The 16,513-nt window shown below is 40.1% G+C and overlaps 2 protein-coding genes across 9 annotated transcripts in view; both read right to left on the bottom strand.

Moving 5' to 3' along the window:
* LOC117141477 (protein nutcracker) overlaps nt 1–16,513 on the bottom strand; it is an 89,313-nt gene that overhangs the window by 23,375 nt on the left and 49,425 nt on the right. The window contains exon 1 of one of the 8 annotated variants that reach the window (XM_033304952.1): nt 1,819–2,895. The exons of 6 other annotated variants lie outside the window; for them this stretch is intronic. In XM_033304952.1, the coding sequence (XP_033160843.1) occupies nt 1,819–2,692 (874 nt within the window). In that variant the 5' untranslated portion in view covers nt 2,693–2,895. Of the gene's footprint in view, nt 1–1,818; nt 2,896–16,513 lie in introns of those variants that run through there. One more of the 8 variants, XM_033304953.1, reaches the window with a different exon arrangement.
* Nucleotides 13,468–14,864, bottom strand: LOC117141479 (pickpocket protein 28). The gene is made up of 3 exons (XM_033304957.1): nt 13,898–14,864; nt 13,655–13,837; nt 13,468–13,586 (listed from the first exon to the last, which is right to left on the bottom strand). Exons 1-3 carry the CDS (start codon nt 14,862–14,864, stop codon nt 13,468–13,470), a joined length of 1,269 nt encoding a protein of 422 aa, XP_033160848.1.

Here is a 16,513-nt window from a genome sequence, read left to right on the forward strand (position 1 = left end):
GCGAAGAGAGAAGAGCTGCTTTCGCTCACCGCCTGTGGCATAGATTTTCCGCTCACCATTTTCCATTTGCCATTCTGTACGTACCCCCATCCATTATGAAAGCCCTGCTCTGCGGAATTAGATTCTGTGGCAGCATCTTACAAGCACGAAAATCTGGCCAACTCATGCCAAAGTCTGGTAATTGCCAACACACACGTTTTGGCACAGGACTCTGCGCAGCTCAATTTCCAAATGGCCTTATGCAATTCATAGAGCAAACAAATGATCTAACTCGTGGCTGAAACTCGAACGTTTGAGATGTGAGAACACTTGAGCAAAATGGGTGCTAACGAGTAGTAAACCAATTTATATTTAAATAGGTTTTAGGTTTGTTGAATCAAAATGTAAGCTTTTTTAATTGAAACATTTTCTTTCAGTGCAGGGAATATAATTTTCAGGAATACACACGAAGCATACAATTTTTATTATGAGCAAATTGTGCACACAAATCGATCAAACTCGTAGCGACAATTCTTGGCAAAAGCCGGATGGCATTTCCCAAAACCCCCCAGTGCACCTACACAATATGCAATTCTCGTTTTCATCTGCCTGCAGGGCAACTTTGCCCGGCTCAATATGCAATTCTTGGCTGCCAGCAAATGCAATCAAAATGGAGGGAGGTTGGGCTGGAGGTAGCTTGGACCCAAGCCGAAGGATCGGAATATATCCCTCCTCGCAGGCGGCAATTGCATTGAAACTTATTTTTATTGACACTTTCTTACGGCCAGGAGGACTCCGCCCGTGCCTGCTTCCTCGCAGTAGTTCAACATTTGCATATCGACCTCAATGGCCTCATTGAGTATCATTCGCAAAAGGGAGCCGCAGACCCACAAACACACTTGAATAAATCAGTCAGTCTGGCAATAAGGGGTTCGTTACACGCAGAATCGGGCAAATATATACGACGGACACCAGTGGCTGTTAATATTTGCCACGGCAAAACGTTGATTGGCAATAAGAGATTTCTGCGTGAATAAAATGAGTGCATTTCCAAGTTTAATTGCATTTAATTAACTTGAAATGAATTCATAAAGTTGATTACATAAAATGTTCCACATGAACAGCCAATGTATTAAGCACAACTTATTTCATTACAAAATTGTATTCAAGCTGCATTTTAATTGAATTGAATATATTCCCAGCTAAAGTTTTAAAGCCACTTTTTAGGACCCTCCACAAACTATCAAATGCAGCGCTCCTGATCGACACTTTAAGCTTTTTGTCTCTCCGTTAAAATGGATACAAAAAGCGCACAGCTTCTGTTGGCCATAAAAGTTTTCAATAAAGTTGCAGGCTTAAGCCTAATCGCCCCACCAGCCAAACGAACCCAACCACCCATTCGTCGCCGGGAATTCATTTCGCCAGCTGGACGCAGCTGCAATTTCGTGGCTCCTCTTTATGGCTGACCACGCCCATCATTCTCGAACCCACTCACACGTCCAGCCAGCCGCCCACTTTCACATATAACACACTTTATGACCATCGCCATAAAACGCTGCAATGTCCAGGGCAATGTTTCATCGCAGGCATTGAGTGGGTTTGTGTTTGGGAATTCAAGACGATCCCTGCTCTTGACCAACGTCAGCAGGGGGAGAAATGTTGATATTAAAATGAATCGAAACCAGATTTTTGGGGGATATAAGAATCTATCTGATCAGAACTGATATAAGATGTACAGACACACCTTTAAACAAGTTTATTAGCAAAGCACGGAAGCACCCTCCAAATGAATTTCCCATCTTATTACTAGCCCATTTTCTGCGAGTGTAGGAGGCTCACCTAAACTCCTCTTGACCGTGGCACGTGGCTTGTTGGAGCCGCTGTTCAACGTGACCGCAATGGTGGCCGTCGTCCTGGGCTTCTGCGGACCCAGTGGCTTGGCAACTACGGGAAATGGCTTCTGCTGGCGTATCAGGTTCGGTTTCATACACTGCATGTGATTCTGGTTGTGGGTCCGGGTTTGGGTACTGCTCTGCGTCTGGGTCTCCTGGCTGCTGGTGGCACTGGGCAAAGCCGAAGTGGAGACCGAAGTGCTCGACCGTTTGTAGCCCTCGGTGAGGAAGGCCGGCGGCGGTGTGATGGGCGGTGCCGGGATGCACATGTGCTCGTCCACCGGCGAACTGGCCGCCGTACTGGGTGCAGTAATGCATTCCCGAATCCTCAGGCCGCCGGGCTTCAACTGATTACTGCTGCTGCCGCTACTGTTGCCACTGGTATTTGTGGGAACATTTGTGGGCGGCGTGGTGGTCTCATTGCAGTACAGCTCCAAATGGTGCTTATCGCACCGCCGGCGTCGGCGGATATTCGGTGCTATGGTCTTCATTTTGGAGCCGTTCGGGGATCCATTGGGGTAACCATTGACCTGCTGGTTAAGGGACGGTACGCCGTCCTTGGAATTCAGGCGGATGTAGTGGACGCGGAATATCCGCAGAGGCTGGTTGTTCTGTTGTTGTTGCTGCAGCTGCTGCTGTTGCTTTTGCTGCTGATGCTGCTGCAAGTATTCCTTGTACGTTTGCCGTCGCTGCTGTGGCAGCTGTTGCTGCAGTAGCTGCTGATGCTGCTGCTGTTGCTGTTGCAGTTGCTGGTGCTGCTCCTGTTGCAGTAGCTGTTGCTGTTGTTGTTGTTGCTGTTGCGGTTGCTGGTACTGCAGCATTTGTGTGACCAAAGTGAAGTGATTTTCTCTAGATTTGCTCAGTCACTTGCTTATATTTTATTGTAGTGTTGTGTAGTTCTTATTGCAGCATTTGTGAGTTGTCAATTCAATTGAGTTTAAAATATTGTTTTGTCTCCAATAAATACTGTACTTGAGTATCCAATGTTTGGTGGTTATATTGATATTTACTCGGCTTTTGTTTAATATTTAAAATATTGTTTTTGTCCTCAACACGTACACGTATAGAATAAGCTTTGTATATTATTTATATTAAATTTATAGAAAATAGTAACTTTTATATATACGTTTTATAGTTTCATATATGCTGCATAAATATTAGCTATATGTGTGTTATATATATATATATATATTTCTCTGTTCAAAATGGAAGCTTTCAATTGCGGCGTTTTGTAACTTTGTTTGCTTTTATTTGTATAGTGTTGCTGTTTTTGTTGGTTTTGGCTTATGTAATTAACAAATATTTATTTAGTTGACTTGGTTGAGCAGTTGGCTAATTGTTAATTCGCTTTTGTCACATTTGATTTGATCTTGAAGCCTTTGTATATATTTACGTTGCTTATTGGTTTATGGTTTTAAAATAAGTTCACATTAAATGTAGTTTTGAAAGCCTCTTTAACGCTTGTCTTTTTAGTGTTTGTATACAGATATTAGTATATATATTTGTCACGTATATAGTTTATGGTTTATTCCTTTGTAAACAACAACCGACCCGCGTAGTTGACTTTAATTTGATGCTTTTGTTAACCGTTTAATTATAGAGATTTTTAAAATCGTAGTATCTTTTTTTGTAGTTAGAGTTTGATGCAGGAAACAATATCTTTTTTTGGCCTTAGTAACTGCCATTTCAGTTTCGATTTTTTGCTTTTCTGTAAAATATTTTAATTGTAAATGATGGGAAATCTTTTTTACGCGTCAAGCGGAAACTTCTTTATGAGCTTTTCTTCTTTCCGTCCGCTCGACTTCTGAGTGTTTCTGTCACGCCCATTGAAATTGCTAATCAAACAAATGACTTGGGAGGTTTATCCACCCCCATATACTTTGTGGTATTATGTAAATGTATTTTTGAAAAAAAAAAAAGGAAAGCCAAAAATTAATGGCATGGCAGCCGAAATGTTGGGGCAGGCTGATGGCAAAAAGTTGCCATTGATGCCGAGCATCGGGTATTGAGTATTGAGGCATTGTGGCATTGTGGCATTGACTTGGCATATTGGCAGCACTCGAACGTGACTGAAATATCGGAAATGTTTCGCAATTAAGAGTCGGGATCCGGAAAACAAAAAGGAGTGGGCAAATGGCGAGAGCAAATAATGTAATTTTGATGTTATTTGCGGTTTGATGGGGATTCAATTATGAGAAGCTCTCCATATGTTGGCCTCCTGGGAGAAATGGGGGAAAATGCGGGAAACAGCGAGACAAATGGGCCATGCAAGCCGAAAGAAATGTCCTGTCATCGCAGCACTTATCCCTATGGATAGAAAAAAATCGTCGTTGTCTGCAAAAAGACAGGGAATAAATGAAAGCGAAAGTGAAATTCCAATTCCTATTTCAACTCAAGTTGCCAGCGTAATAAGCCAATCAATTCAGTGTCGGATGAACTGCTTCATTAATTTCACTTGCACCCGGAGATCCACAGAAAATGGAAGAATTATGGTAGGTCCACTCGCACATGGCACAAAAGTCACGTAAGCCCGATGGTCGTGGGGGTGGAAAACTCGAAGGGGCAGCCCAGCAAATAAGCCTGCTTAGCTAGCCCCTCCACATTTTCTTCCTTTTGGTTCTCGTCCCTCAAGGATACTTCAGCAAATGGCATCCATATCGATGGCCATTTGCTTCAGTTAACCCAGCTTGTCCGTCTTCGCCAACCCGGGGTATTATTATTTATGTATCCCGCAGATACACGGGTCAAATTTCGCTCTCAGGTGCGTATTTTTTGTTAACTAAAAATATACAAAAATGTACACTGCTCTAGTAATTAATAACTAATATGAAAATTATGTTGATCTCAAAATGATTTGATTTTGGTATTTGGAAAGGCTGCCCGATCTTTTTAAATAAATTTAATAAATTCTAATATTGTTAAAAACAATAATCAAAATATATTTACTTAGCTATTTATTTTTCCTGTGCACGGCACAACATAACGAGCTAAAAGTTTGCAAAGTTGGGCTTAAGGCCAGTAAATTATAATTTGAGTGGCCGGCTGCTGGATGGATAATGACAAAGTTGGTGTATAAACATTTTCCACTTCAATTTACTCTTGGCCTTCTGTCTCCTTATCTCCCAATCTGCTTAGCTCCTACTCATTCTAATTGCCAAACTTTTCCCATCTATGGAAGTCCTCATGTGAATTGAATGAGTGGTTTGTGTTTTGTTTACTTTGGCTTCAATCGAATTGAAATTTTCGGCAATTTACTTTCTTAGTTGCAAATCAAACTTATAATAGCTATTTCAATGGGCGTGGCGGGTTGGGTGTGTGTTTTGAAGCTGATTCTCAAATATTTGCTCAAGTTAGCTACGTCTTTGGCTGAAACATTGGTTTTGTATATGGCAAATAGCTTACAATTGTTTGAATTACTTCTGCTGATGGGATTAAAATAGACAGTGGAGGCGCAATAGAAACTGCAATTTGCAGTAATTCAACCAATTAATTAAGATTCCAGTGATACAGTAAGCTGTGAAATAGGCTTAATTGGCCATCTGATAGAAGATTAATCAGATTAGATTACCTCTTCAGGTGCTTATTTACTTTTTAAATTATATTTAAATTAAGGTCACCATAGACGTGGTTATTGTATACTTATTTAATTTTCTGCACAACATTTTTAATCCATGTCTAATTTACTGTAAATTCAATCGCTAATGATGGTCAAAAACATCACTACTGCTTGTATTCAAATTAATATCTTGCATTTCATATTGAGCATTAAAAAAGAATCAGCTTTTTCAACAGTTTTCACTCAATTTAATCTTACAATATTACGTTTTTTGCAAGCACACACAATAACAGCAATATTTCCGTTTAAATTCGTCAAATAAAATGCATTTTGCACACGCACATTTAAATGCACATAAACATTTAGTGTCAACAATAACAAGAGTTAACAAGAGAACACCTTGACTTTGTGTTTTGTGGGCCAGCGCGCCAATGTCAATGCACTATTTGTTTAATTTCAAAATGAATGGATCCACTTAGTTGGCAAATGTGAATATGTATTTTGCGGCTGTCCGTATGTGCACGATTTTCAATTTCATTCGCGGCCAAAAATATTTATTTATGCTTTTGTTGTTGATTTCTCTTAGCACATAAAAACGGCGCGCATAAATGGCGAAAGCATAAAAATTTTAAATTAACTTCGCGCACAAAACACGCCAAAACACTCGGCAATAAATACGCTTAGCAGCTCATAAAAAATTGGAAAACGCATGAACATAAAAAGATTACCCAATAACAACAGAAAGGTGGTATCAAGAAAATTAGGGAAAAACTCAAAAGACGCGCTAATTATCCGCCTCGTATCACATCACAATTTGTTTGGCTTTTGGACCGATAAACATTTGTTGTGTGTCTCTTTTATATTCTTGAGTGTCGGAGGAGATTTTGTGTTGAGATTTTTGCTCTTGAATTGTTTTCTAATTTCGGAAAATATTTCTGAAAATCGTTGTGTTTTCTTTGTGTTCCGACGGGCTCGAGAATTGCCAACAAACTGATGGCCCACGGAAGCCGTTCAAATGTTTTTCATGACATCGCAGCGCCGCGCGAAAAGCGACGAGCGACGAGCAGCGACCAAAACCACACAAGTCGTCGTCCAACCACCCAAGAATTTCGAGAATCGAGCATGGAGATTCGAGCCACCAGAGCAGCAGCATCACCCACTGATAAGCGGCGCAGAGAGAGCTTTCCTGGTGGTTGAACCCACCATAAAATGCCCATCATCCAGGGCTCTCTTAGTTGGCCAAAAGAGCCGCCACTCTCTGACAATTAGCTACAGTATGGCCGCATAAAGCAATTATTAATGACACCTCCTTGCAATCCTTTTTCCACTGCATAATTTAACCGATGCGACAAAGTTTCGTTATAAAACTGCAGTTTTAGATGGGTGTTTGCATAATCCATTGTTTCAAACTTAGCTTGACTTCAATGCAAAAGTTATGGAATAAGCAAGTTGGCTAACTTTTCTGGCAGCCATATATCATTATAGCTGTTACCTAACTACAGCTAACTTTTTAAGGCACTTTAAAAATTCAGAAAATCACGGTTGCAATTTATCAGAATTAGTTGGATTTAAATATTGGAATATGTATTTCATTTCTACGAAAAGAATATTATAAAACTATTATATTTAGTTACTATTTTGCCCTTTATCTATGTATTAGTTTGTAAAACATTTTGATAAAAAGTGCAATTTTAAAGAAATATTTTATAATAATAGTGTTGCTACTTAATTTAAAAGCTAGAGAAGATGTAAGTAAGCATCACTGAGCACTTCGATTTGTCAAGAGCAGGAAAAGCTGTGCCATTTTCTCTTGGCCAGGAAAAGCTCTTTACCTACGCCCGCTGCATTTTCTCTTTCCCGCTCTCATTGGCTATTATTCTGGCAGTGTGTGCGTGTGTTTTGTTTATGCCATGTTTGTTGCCCCGGCTCGAAGCCTGTTGTCCTGCCCACACCCCATTTTCCTTGCTGCCTTTTCCATTTTCCCCTTCATTAATGCACGCCCACAGTCTGATTGAAATCATCAGGCAGGAGTTTTGCGGCTAGCCAGCAAGGAAAATGGAAAATGCAGAACGAGGGGGTTTTCGTGTGCGTCAATGCTGCAGTTGCCATGGTCAGGGCCATATACTTATGCTGCTTTTTGCCTGTTGCACATGCAACCGAAGGAAAACCATAAACCAAACCAAATAATGTAACAGAACTTCCGCATTTAGTATCCCCAGTTTCCCCCCAACTCTTAAAAAGGCGCAAACAATGGGACCATGAATTTAATCAACATGGAGCGTGGCTGGATTTCCATAGAACGAAAACAAGTTGATGAATTATTGTAATTAAGTAAAAGAGAGCAAAAATGAGGCGGAAAGTGAAAAGTACGGGAAAAAAGGAGGCTGTAGCAAATTAATGCCGAATGGCATGCGGTAGACAAGCAGCAAATTAAAAGAGCCCAAGTCCAAGTCATTAACAGGCAACGAAATAGACTTAAGGGCATGTCCATGAATTAAGAATTAAAGACTAATGTTGAATTTAATATTCCCAAATAAATCATCATCGTGCTTAATAATCTTAATAAATATTAATAATGCATATGATCGATATTTTTCCATTATCCTTGATTTAAATACATTGCCCTACGAGATATCAGATAGTTCCAATTCTATATAAAAGTTGTTATCAGGTGCATTTGAGTCGTAGTTTGATTCAACAGGGAAACAGGAAAGTTGCGGAAAAGTGACGCAGAGATAACTTTCGCGTTGATGAGCAAACACTTCAAAGTAATAACTGGATGCCAATGAGTGTCGCCTTACTCGTTTCCTGGCGCGTCCTTGGCAGTGTCCTTCTGCTCGTCCCTGTCCCTTTGGTTCTTTCACCATCAATGCCAGGCTCCATCATTGTCATCTGGCTATGAGGGGCAAAAACCCACAAACCACAATAGTGACACGCCGAAAAGGAAGTGTGCACAAGGTTAAACATTGGGTCTAAATATAAACCAGTGCCAAAGCGATTTGAATTGAAATTCCCAGAATCTCCAGGGCGAAACCGAAAGCTAATCAAGGACAGGACCACGTCGAAGGTCCCCAGAGGGAAAAATCCGACTTCATCTCGAATGCGCAACAAGGAAAAGACTCCGGCACAGATCGCAAAAATATGGGCAAATCAAACCAATGTCAACTAGTTAGTATAGAAAACACAAGTTTACACGAGTTTATGGCTGCTACAGTCAGGCAATAGATGCTTTAGAAGCTGAGATATGTGAGACAGCCACGCAATGAATGCCAAGAACGGGGAAAGGGACGGGTAGAGGTGGGCCGAAAGAGACAGCCAGCTGGAACAAAGAAAGAGACGGGGAAACTATGGCGGCGGGCGTCCTTCCGCTTTGTTGGGCTCATTGACAAGAGGGGTAAAGGGGGAAAAGCGGCCAAAAGGAAAAACACAACAAACAGATATCTGGTGAGGAATCACAAAAAGGACGGCTGCCAGCATCGAGCAAAATGCCAAGGAAAATGAAAAATAAATAGCAGAAAATGCAATTGAAATTTTTGGGCCGCAAACAAAAATAAGGACAACGAAGATAAACAACTGTTGGCTAAAAAAAATTGTAGTTTGGGTCGGCTTTAAAATATTGGAAAACACCTTGCTGTAGTTGATTTCTTTCAAAGTTCTGATTTAACTCTTTAAACTATTCAACAGATGGCATATGCAAAATTGGAATGCAAGAAAAACTTTTTTTTACATTTTTTAATGACCCCTCGTTAGAAAGTTAGATTTTTGAAATTTTGTACAAATTTTTAAATGGAACGCTGCAGTTATTTAGGCAAGAAAACAGAATAAAGGACAAATAGCAGAACGCAACACAGAAATTGCTTACATAATCACAAAAATACATAGTCAGCGTCGGGGAAAGAGAGAGCATGACACGAATAGAAAGAGAGAGGGCGAGGGAGCCTTGGAGCCTGTGAACTTGGCTTTCAATGTTGTGTGACTTGAACTTGAATTCGCTTTTTGCCGACAAAACGGCACGTGCTGGGAAAATCGAAAAGCTTTTGGCTCTCTTAAAATGTTCCCGTGCTCTCTTTCGACAATGAAAATGCTCCCTTTTGCATTAAAAATGCGAGTGACGCAAGTTATCAAAAATTTATCAGCAAAAAGAGAAGAGCAACAGGAATAACAATGATGTGCCATTCTGCTCTAAAAAGAAAACTATTCCGGGCCATAATTTAGATTTCTTTTTTCCTTTCGAGGATGCAAACAGGTTGTTTGCTCGGTAGACAAAGGAACTGAAACGGTGTCCCCAATTTCCACAGCTTGATTTTTGGGTTAGAAAGAAGCGGCCGAAGCAGCCAGAGAATTGGCCAAATTAAATTTTAATAATTAAATGCACACAGAGACGAAGGCACGTGCAAAATTTGCATGCCAAACTCGGTTAAGAACTGAGCTCAGCGAGCACATGCCGTTGCATAAATAAAATCGCTTTAAGGCGCCCACACTCGACACACCGAATGACAATGACAGGGATGAATCCCGCGTCCTGGATCCAGGATGTTCCCGCCAGGCAATGTCAACTTTGATTGAACGGACAGGACGGCAGGGATGCCGCCTCCTCCTCGATTGAGAGGACTCGTCCTCCCACCCAGAAGCATTTGCATAAGACTGCGGGACTTACACAATGGGGGAAATGCGGAAAAGCCGATTGGAAAGTCGGCAGAGCAAATCATGTAAATCGCAAAGGACGCATTTATGCAGGCAAAATAGTCGTTAGGGAACAAATCGGGAAGGACTCTCCAGCAAAATCGATACAAATTATTTTGAATTATTTTTCGTAATCGAACGAAGCGATTATAGTCGTTAGCCCGAGGAGCATTTGAAATTTGCAATCTACTTGGCATATTTCATTTGAAAAATAATGAGAGGGTATTAGGCAGGCTAAAAAAATGTTTATAAAATGTTCCCGCTTGTAATTAAATTTGGTATTTGTTATTAATATTTATAGTTTGACCATGTTTTTACTTCCGCAGCAGTATAAATTGATGAGGAAAATATGTAAATACATATGTTTGTTGTACAGACCCCATTTCGTGTGGCTTTTAAATCAGGCGCATATTATGCGGGCTTAGTCATAAATAAATTTACAAAAGCAAATTCAATTCGCATTCCTTTAAAGCCACAACAAAACTGTCTCATATGCTCTCTCACATATGAATAACGCCCCTGCGCCAAACTGATCCCAGGAAATCTTGAAAAAGTCCTAGAAAAGGCAGGAGGAATAGCTTAGATAAACTACAGAATCCTTGGCCGGCGGACGTAATTCATTTTTATGAGCTGCCACAACTTGTTGGCTCTGGACAGCTTGGTTTTAGCCAACTTAACGAAAACAAATGATAATCATTTTCGTTCTCATTTTCCGCCCGCAAAATGCAAATAGACCGAAAAACAAGTCGGCAACTTGGCTTGGCTAAATAGATAAATAGAAAGTCCTGCTCATGGCCAAGGTTGTCTACCTTTTTTGTTTTTGGGACGAGTGCCAAATTGCTGCGACTCGGTTGCAGGAAAATATCCGCGAACAATGGCGAACAAAAGCGAAAAAATCACAGAGGAAATCCTGCAGACAGACGACAGCGACAATAAATATACTCGACTGCAGACAAGTCCAAGGATAAGCCCATAATTAACTTGGCCAACACAACATGTCGAAGCTGAGTGAGAGCAGCTTAAATTGAAATTGTCCTGTCCTTCCAGGAACAAAAAAGGACATATAAATCATGCGGGGAAGGGGGGAACAAGGTGGTCTACTGAAAATTGTTGCACAAAAATGCGTTGTAATTGCCGAAATCAAATGGCCGTAATTTACGTTGACAAGGACGACATGGAGGCACAACTACGCTTTTATTTATGCAAATCTCCCAGCACAGGATGCGTGTGTGTAGGTGGACAGTTGAGGGAGCTGATGGCCAAAAATGTTCCATATTAGAATTATGCAAATAAGGCAGAGTCCACGTCGATGCAGGATTCAGATTGTGTTGAGAAAAAAGGGGAAGGAAGACGACTGTGTATGCCTAAATGTCCTTGGGCCCACATCCGATCGGAGTTTTTCGAGCGTCGAGCAATGGCAGGCAATTTGAGGGACAAGTTTAAGCTGTTTGAAATGTTTAATTTGAACCAATTTCATTTCAAGTTTGCAACGAAAACTTTTGTTCGTCTGCCCAAACACACAGACCTTTGGAAATTCGCTTGCACATGCTGCTAATGGTAACAATGGCCACTTCTCAAGAAATTAAACAAGTTTTTCGCACCGTAAATTTTTAATTTTAAGCTCAGTTCTTTATTCAAGTTATCTTTTTGGCTAACTCGAATGAAGGTCAGTTACTTTACGATAGAAAGGGAAAGTGTTTGAAAACGCTTTTATTACCTTAATGCTTTAAGTCAAATCTTGACAACTGATGCCAACATCAATAATTCGATTCCTCTTTATAAACCAATATATCTAGTTTTAGAACATCCCCTTTATAACTCAAATATCCCAAATTAGTTCCTGTTACTTCGAACTACTCGAAGTGACTGTAATGTGACACATTAAGCGGCACGAATTGAATTTTCCCCGAAACCGTTACCCGGAAAAGTCAGCCTGGAATGCCTTTGATCAGCGACTCATCAGCTGGTAAAAAAAAAAAATGAAAATAAAAAATAATAATGTCAGGACAAACCGCCGCAGCATACTGAATACTTTAAAAGGAATTCCGAAGGTTCCTTCGCTCGGAGATATTTATGTATACATTTTTTGCTTTCTTTTTTCGGAGGCGATGGGAAGGTGAAGGACACGGCATCGCATGTCCTTGCGTTTAGTGGCTCTATGTGTGTAATATAGAGCAGATATCCGTTGCTACTTTTCCCCCGTAAATCAACGGAGCCGGGGAAATCACTTAGGACCATGACGCTGCCCTGATAAGTTGGCGGTTTTAAAATTAATGGAGACGTTCGCCTTGCTCACGGTTTTTTGCCCCCAGAAGGCTATTAAATGGGTGTGTGCGGCTTCTAGATTTTACTGCAATGCTTAGATTGCATTTTTTAGCGCCAGATTTTTGATAATTCATGGCCTGAATTTTTAACCATTCTCCGAACTCAAGAGCTCTAAGTCTTAAATTTCAATTGATTGAACATGATTTGTGATAACCGGCAGAGCGCCATAAAAAATACACTTTATTAAACACAGCCGACGACCCCAAAGTAAAAGCTTTCCACCAAGCTTTTCCAATGCAACGGCTCTTAGCTGATTTTCCTACTTCGAAGCTTTCGAAGCTTTTACCTGTTACTCAGCAGCTTATTAACATGTGCTGTTAACTATGTTTTTGAAAATTCAAATCTTAAACGTTATAAAACTTACGCTATTGAAAACCTGGGCACAATTTTCTTGGGAAAACTCACCTGCAATGAAAGAAACAAGAATTTTATTATTCAAAAGTTGACAAGTTGGCTGGGAAAAAATCAATACAGTAAAACGCACGCTGAAGTGCACTTAAGAAAGGTATTCACACTCACACAATACCACTGAGAGAAAATAAGTGGAAATGGTATTTTATTTCAAATTTAAATATGCACGCTATTTCGTACCTCCCTCAACTTTTTATATACATTTGGCTTGCCATGGATGTGTGCCATAAGATTTTCTTCTCGTTTTAGAGACCATTTCAATGTTTTAACATTTTTTTCCAGTTTATATACACAAGAAGAGACATATTTGTGAATCTTTTTGTTGCCGTTCAGTAGTCATCAAGTGGCCCCCCAGGCGACGAATGGCGGACAAGCTGAGACGATGAAAAGGGGCTCAGCAGACCACTTAACCTTGATGATCGGCACACTCCAGCTAAGCCCCACCCACAATCCGGCTCCCAAGTGCCACCCTTTCGTTTCCCCATTCTTTTTCACTCGTTTATTTCGCCTCAGTTACAATTCAAGTCATCAAGATTAATGCGACCCTGTCGCTGGCACGTTGTCAACGAGATAAATCACAACAAATTTGCCCACATGGCGTATGCGCAACATTTTACTTAATTAAGTCTCGGGCTGTCGAAGATAGTTGGACCACAGGCGAAAGACCAGAAAGTAGATCAGCTCGAAGCCACTGATGAAGGAGCAGCCAATGCAAATGCCCAGAACGCCGCCGACGTTTGCTTTTGGTTAAATAAATATGTACGTAATTTCGGCATGTGTATTTGTGTTAAAGGTTAAACAAACTTACACAGCATTTGATACCAATGATAGAGTATATTTGTTTTGTACAGCTGTCGATGTGGCGCTTTAAATTTAAAATTCAACTCACTTCTCCAAGGATGCAAATGCCCAAGGATTTGTTTGTGCAATCTGTACAAAAGTTGATTGCAGAGCGGCAAACATTGTGGACATTGAGCTGGTGACCAGTTTCCTGGATTATTTTAATAAGAATTAATTACCTTTGAGGAATTATAGGAAATTCGAAATTCACTTTCTACCAACTGCAGACATGTTATATTCTCCAAAGTGCAATGCCCAAACTTTTCGCTTCTAGACTCGAATGGATACGGCACACACTGGCAATTAATTAACGTGGCTTTTATTCTACACTCATGAAGGCACTTTTCCCTACTTTCACCCTCTTGAGAAAAATAACAAGCTCGCTTTTCTATGGCATACTCGTTTAATTGAGAATTTCCCTGAAGTTCCATAACTTCTATTTCCACAGCTGCTATTTCGCCAGGGTTGATACTAACTCTACCCTGCCAACTTGGAACATGCAAACTAAAGCCAGGAAAATTTCCATTTAAAGGATATTCATCTATATGAGAGGAATCCATAAAAAGGGTGAGTTCTCCAGTTAGATTACCTCTCCTTAAGACACAACAAATTCCATCATTATATGCTTTTAATGTAAATAACTTCGAGCAATTGGCAGAAATATTATTCACCTTACACCTGAGTATTAAAGATTCACATGCTGGTGTTAAGCCAAGTAAAAAGGAAGAAATATTCTTTATATCAAGTAAAGAATTAATATCATCAACATACTCTTCTTTCACAGACAAAGGATCAAAGTATCCAGAAAGCAATGATAGTTTTTGTAGCCAGAAATCAAGCGATTTGTTTTGAGAATTAACTAAGTCATAGGCAGAAGCTAACATTTTCCTGTGACTAAACTTATAACCACTACATATTTTTAGCTCTGGAAAATATATTTCATCTTCCAAAACTTTTAATTCCGAGACATCTGCGATTGTTGAATAGCTAAGGAATTCCAGAATCATTGAGAACACTGCATAACTAGCGAAAACTATGCCGAAGCTAATAAACAAAAACCAGAATATTCTTTGAATTCTGCGTTTTCTTATGAAATACAGCAGGCCGAAGCCGTTGAGACTTGTTTTTCGAAAATATTCCACAACCGTTTTATTGAAAGCTGTCACAATGCGAGACATTTTGGCGGTACTGAATTGTCCTTCGATGTCGACAGGATATTTTATAGCTTCTCAGTGAGTAATTATGATGTTGAGATACCAGATTATCCGGCGAAGATAGCTACTCGAATTTCTCCAGTCAAATAAATAACATCGAATTATATTTAATTCAACAAGTGGGGGGCGTGGCTGAGTAGCCATTAATGGAAGTGGAAACTGTCGAGTATCGCAAGTCGAACATGCAACGACTGTCAAGTATAATTTACTACAATGTGCTGCAAGATACACAAAGCAGACACACAGATACGTGCAAGAACAGATACACACCCATACAAGGAAATTCAAAATATCACGCTAATGTGAAGGGTTGCATATTAATGGAATTCAGTTGGGGGGTCCCAATTTCTAATGTGAACGATGATTGCCGAATTCCCTGTGAAGCTCTTGAGATGTTTATTTTTAGTGAATAGTAGGTAGCCTAATCATCAAACGGATTGTATAAATTCTAAGACAAGCTTATAGCGTAAGTCAAACGATAAATATTCCAAAAACCTAACTGCATAATCCTGTGCCAGCTTAAATCTGTGGCACTTGTTACCATAACTAAGAATAGAACTAATCAGAAAAGTGTATATGTTTTTGTTGCCCGAAAGCAAGAAATCTTCTCTGGCACACATGTCTCCTTCTCTTTCACAACTAGTACACCCCTCTCTTTCCAGCCACGATGAACCAACTGGGCAAACAAGTTGGAGAACTAAAACGCAATGCGAACAAACAACAACATCTGTGGGATAAAACTAAATAAAAGTGAACAACAAATTCCAATAAGAACCACACACACACACTAATGCATTCCGACACACATACGTGAGGGATAGAGAAGAAGAAGCAATCATACAACCCACACACAATAATTTCCGGTTCAATTAAACGCTTGTTTATTTATTTATTTATACGTAGCTTCTACGGGCTTTCTTTCTAAGATCGGAGGAGTAGAACTGTGGAAGGTGGGAACGTTGTGTTTTCGATTTAATTGTGGGGGCATAGACACAGAAGAAGAAGAAAACGAGCTAGACGAAATTTCACTAATTTGTTTATGAATGAACTTGGCCCAGAGAAAACGGGAAAACAAAAAATATGGCACAAATGTCAGAAATCAAATGAGTTTTTTTTCGAAATGTTTTGGGAAAAGTTCAATGAATTAAGACCAATCAATTTTAACCAAGCGAAATCATGTCCATGAGTCTTTAAATAAGTGGAAAGCATTGCAGATTCAGCTACCATATATAATAAAGTTGTTAATAACCGTGAATAAACCGTGCAAATTGTTAATGCTGTCAAGAAAGTGGCGAACGGATTAGCAAATTGGTTAAGAGCGAATGCCAGCGGCGAAATTTATGCAGCTGCGAAGGCACGAAAATTGCTAAAGGGAAAAGGGGGTAGGGAAAGTGGAAAATGGAAAAGATAGGAGTGGCGTTGAAGGGGTGATTCAAGTGGCAGGAAGGCAAGGGCAACTAACCGCAAAATGATTGCATACTTTAATGGGCGAAGCACTTAGGCAGCCTCCTTTCTCCGCGCAAACACACACTTCACCCCTTCGAACCCTCTCTTTTGAATTCCCCACCCCTTTCTCCAACATTCTCCATGGTTGTCTCGATTTCCTCGCTTCC

The sequence above is a fragment of the Drosophila mauritiana genome, chromosome 3L (genome assembly GCF_004382145.1).
Source record: "Drosophila mauritiana strain mau12 chromosome 3L, ASM438214v1, whole genome shotgun sequence".
Lineage (NCBI taxonomy): Eukaryota > Metazoa > Arthropoda > Insecta > Diptera > Drosophilidae > Drosophila > Drosophila mauritiana.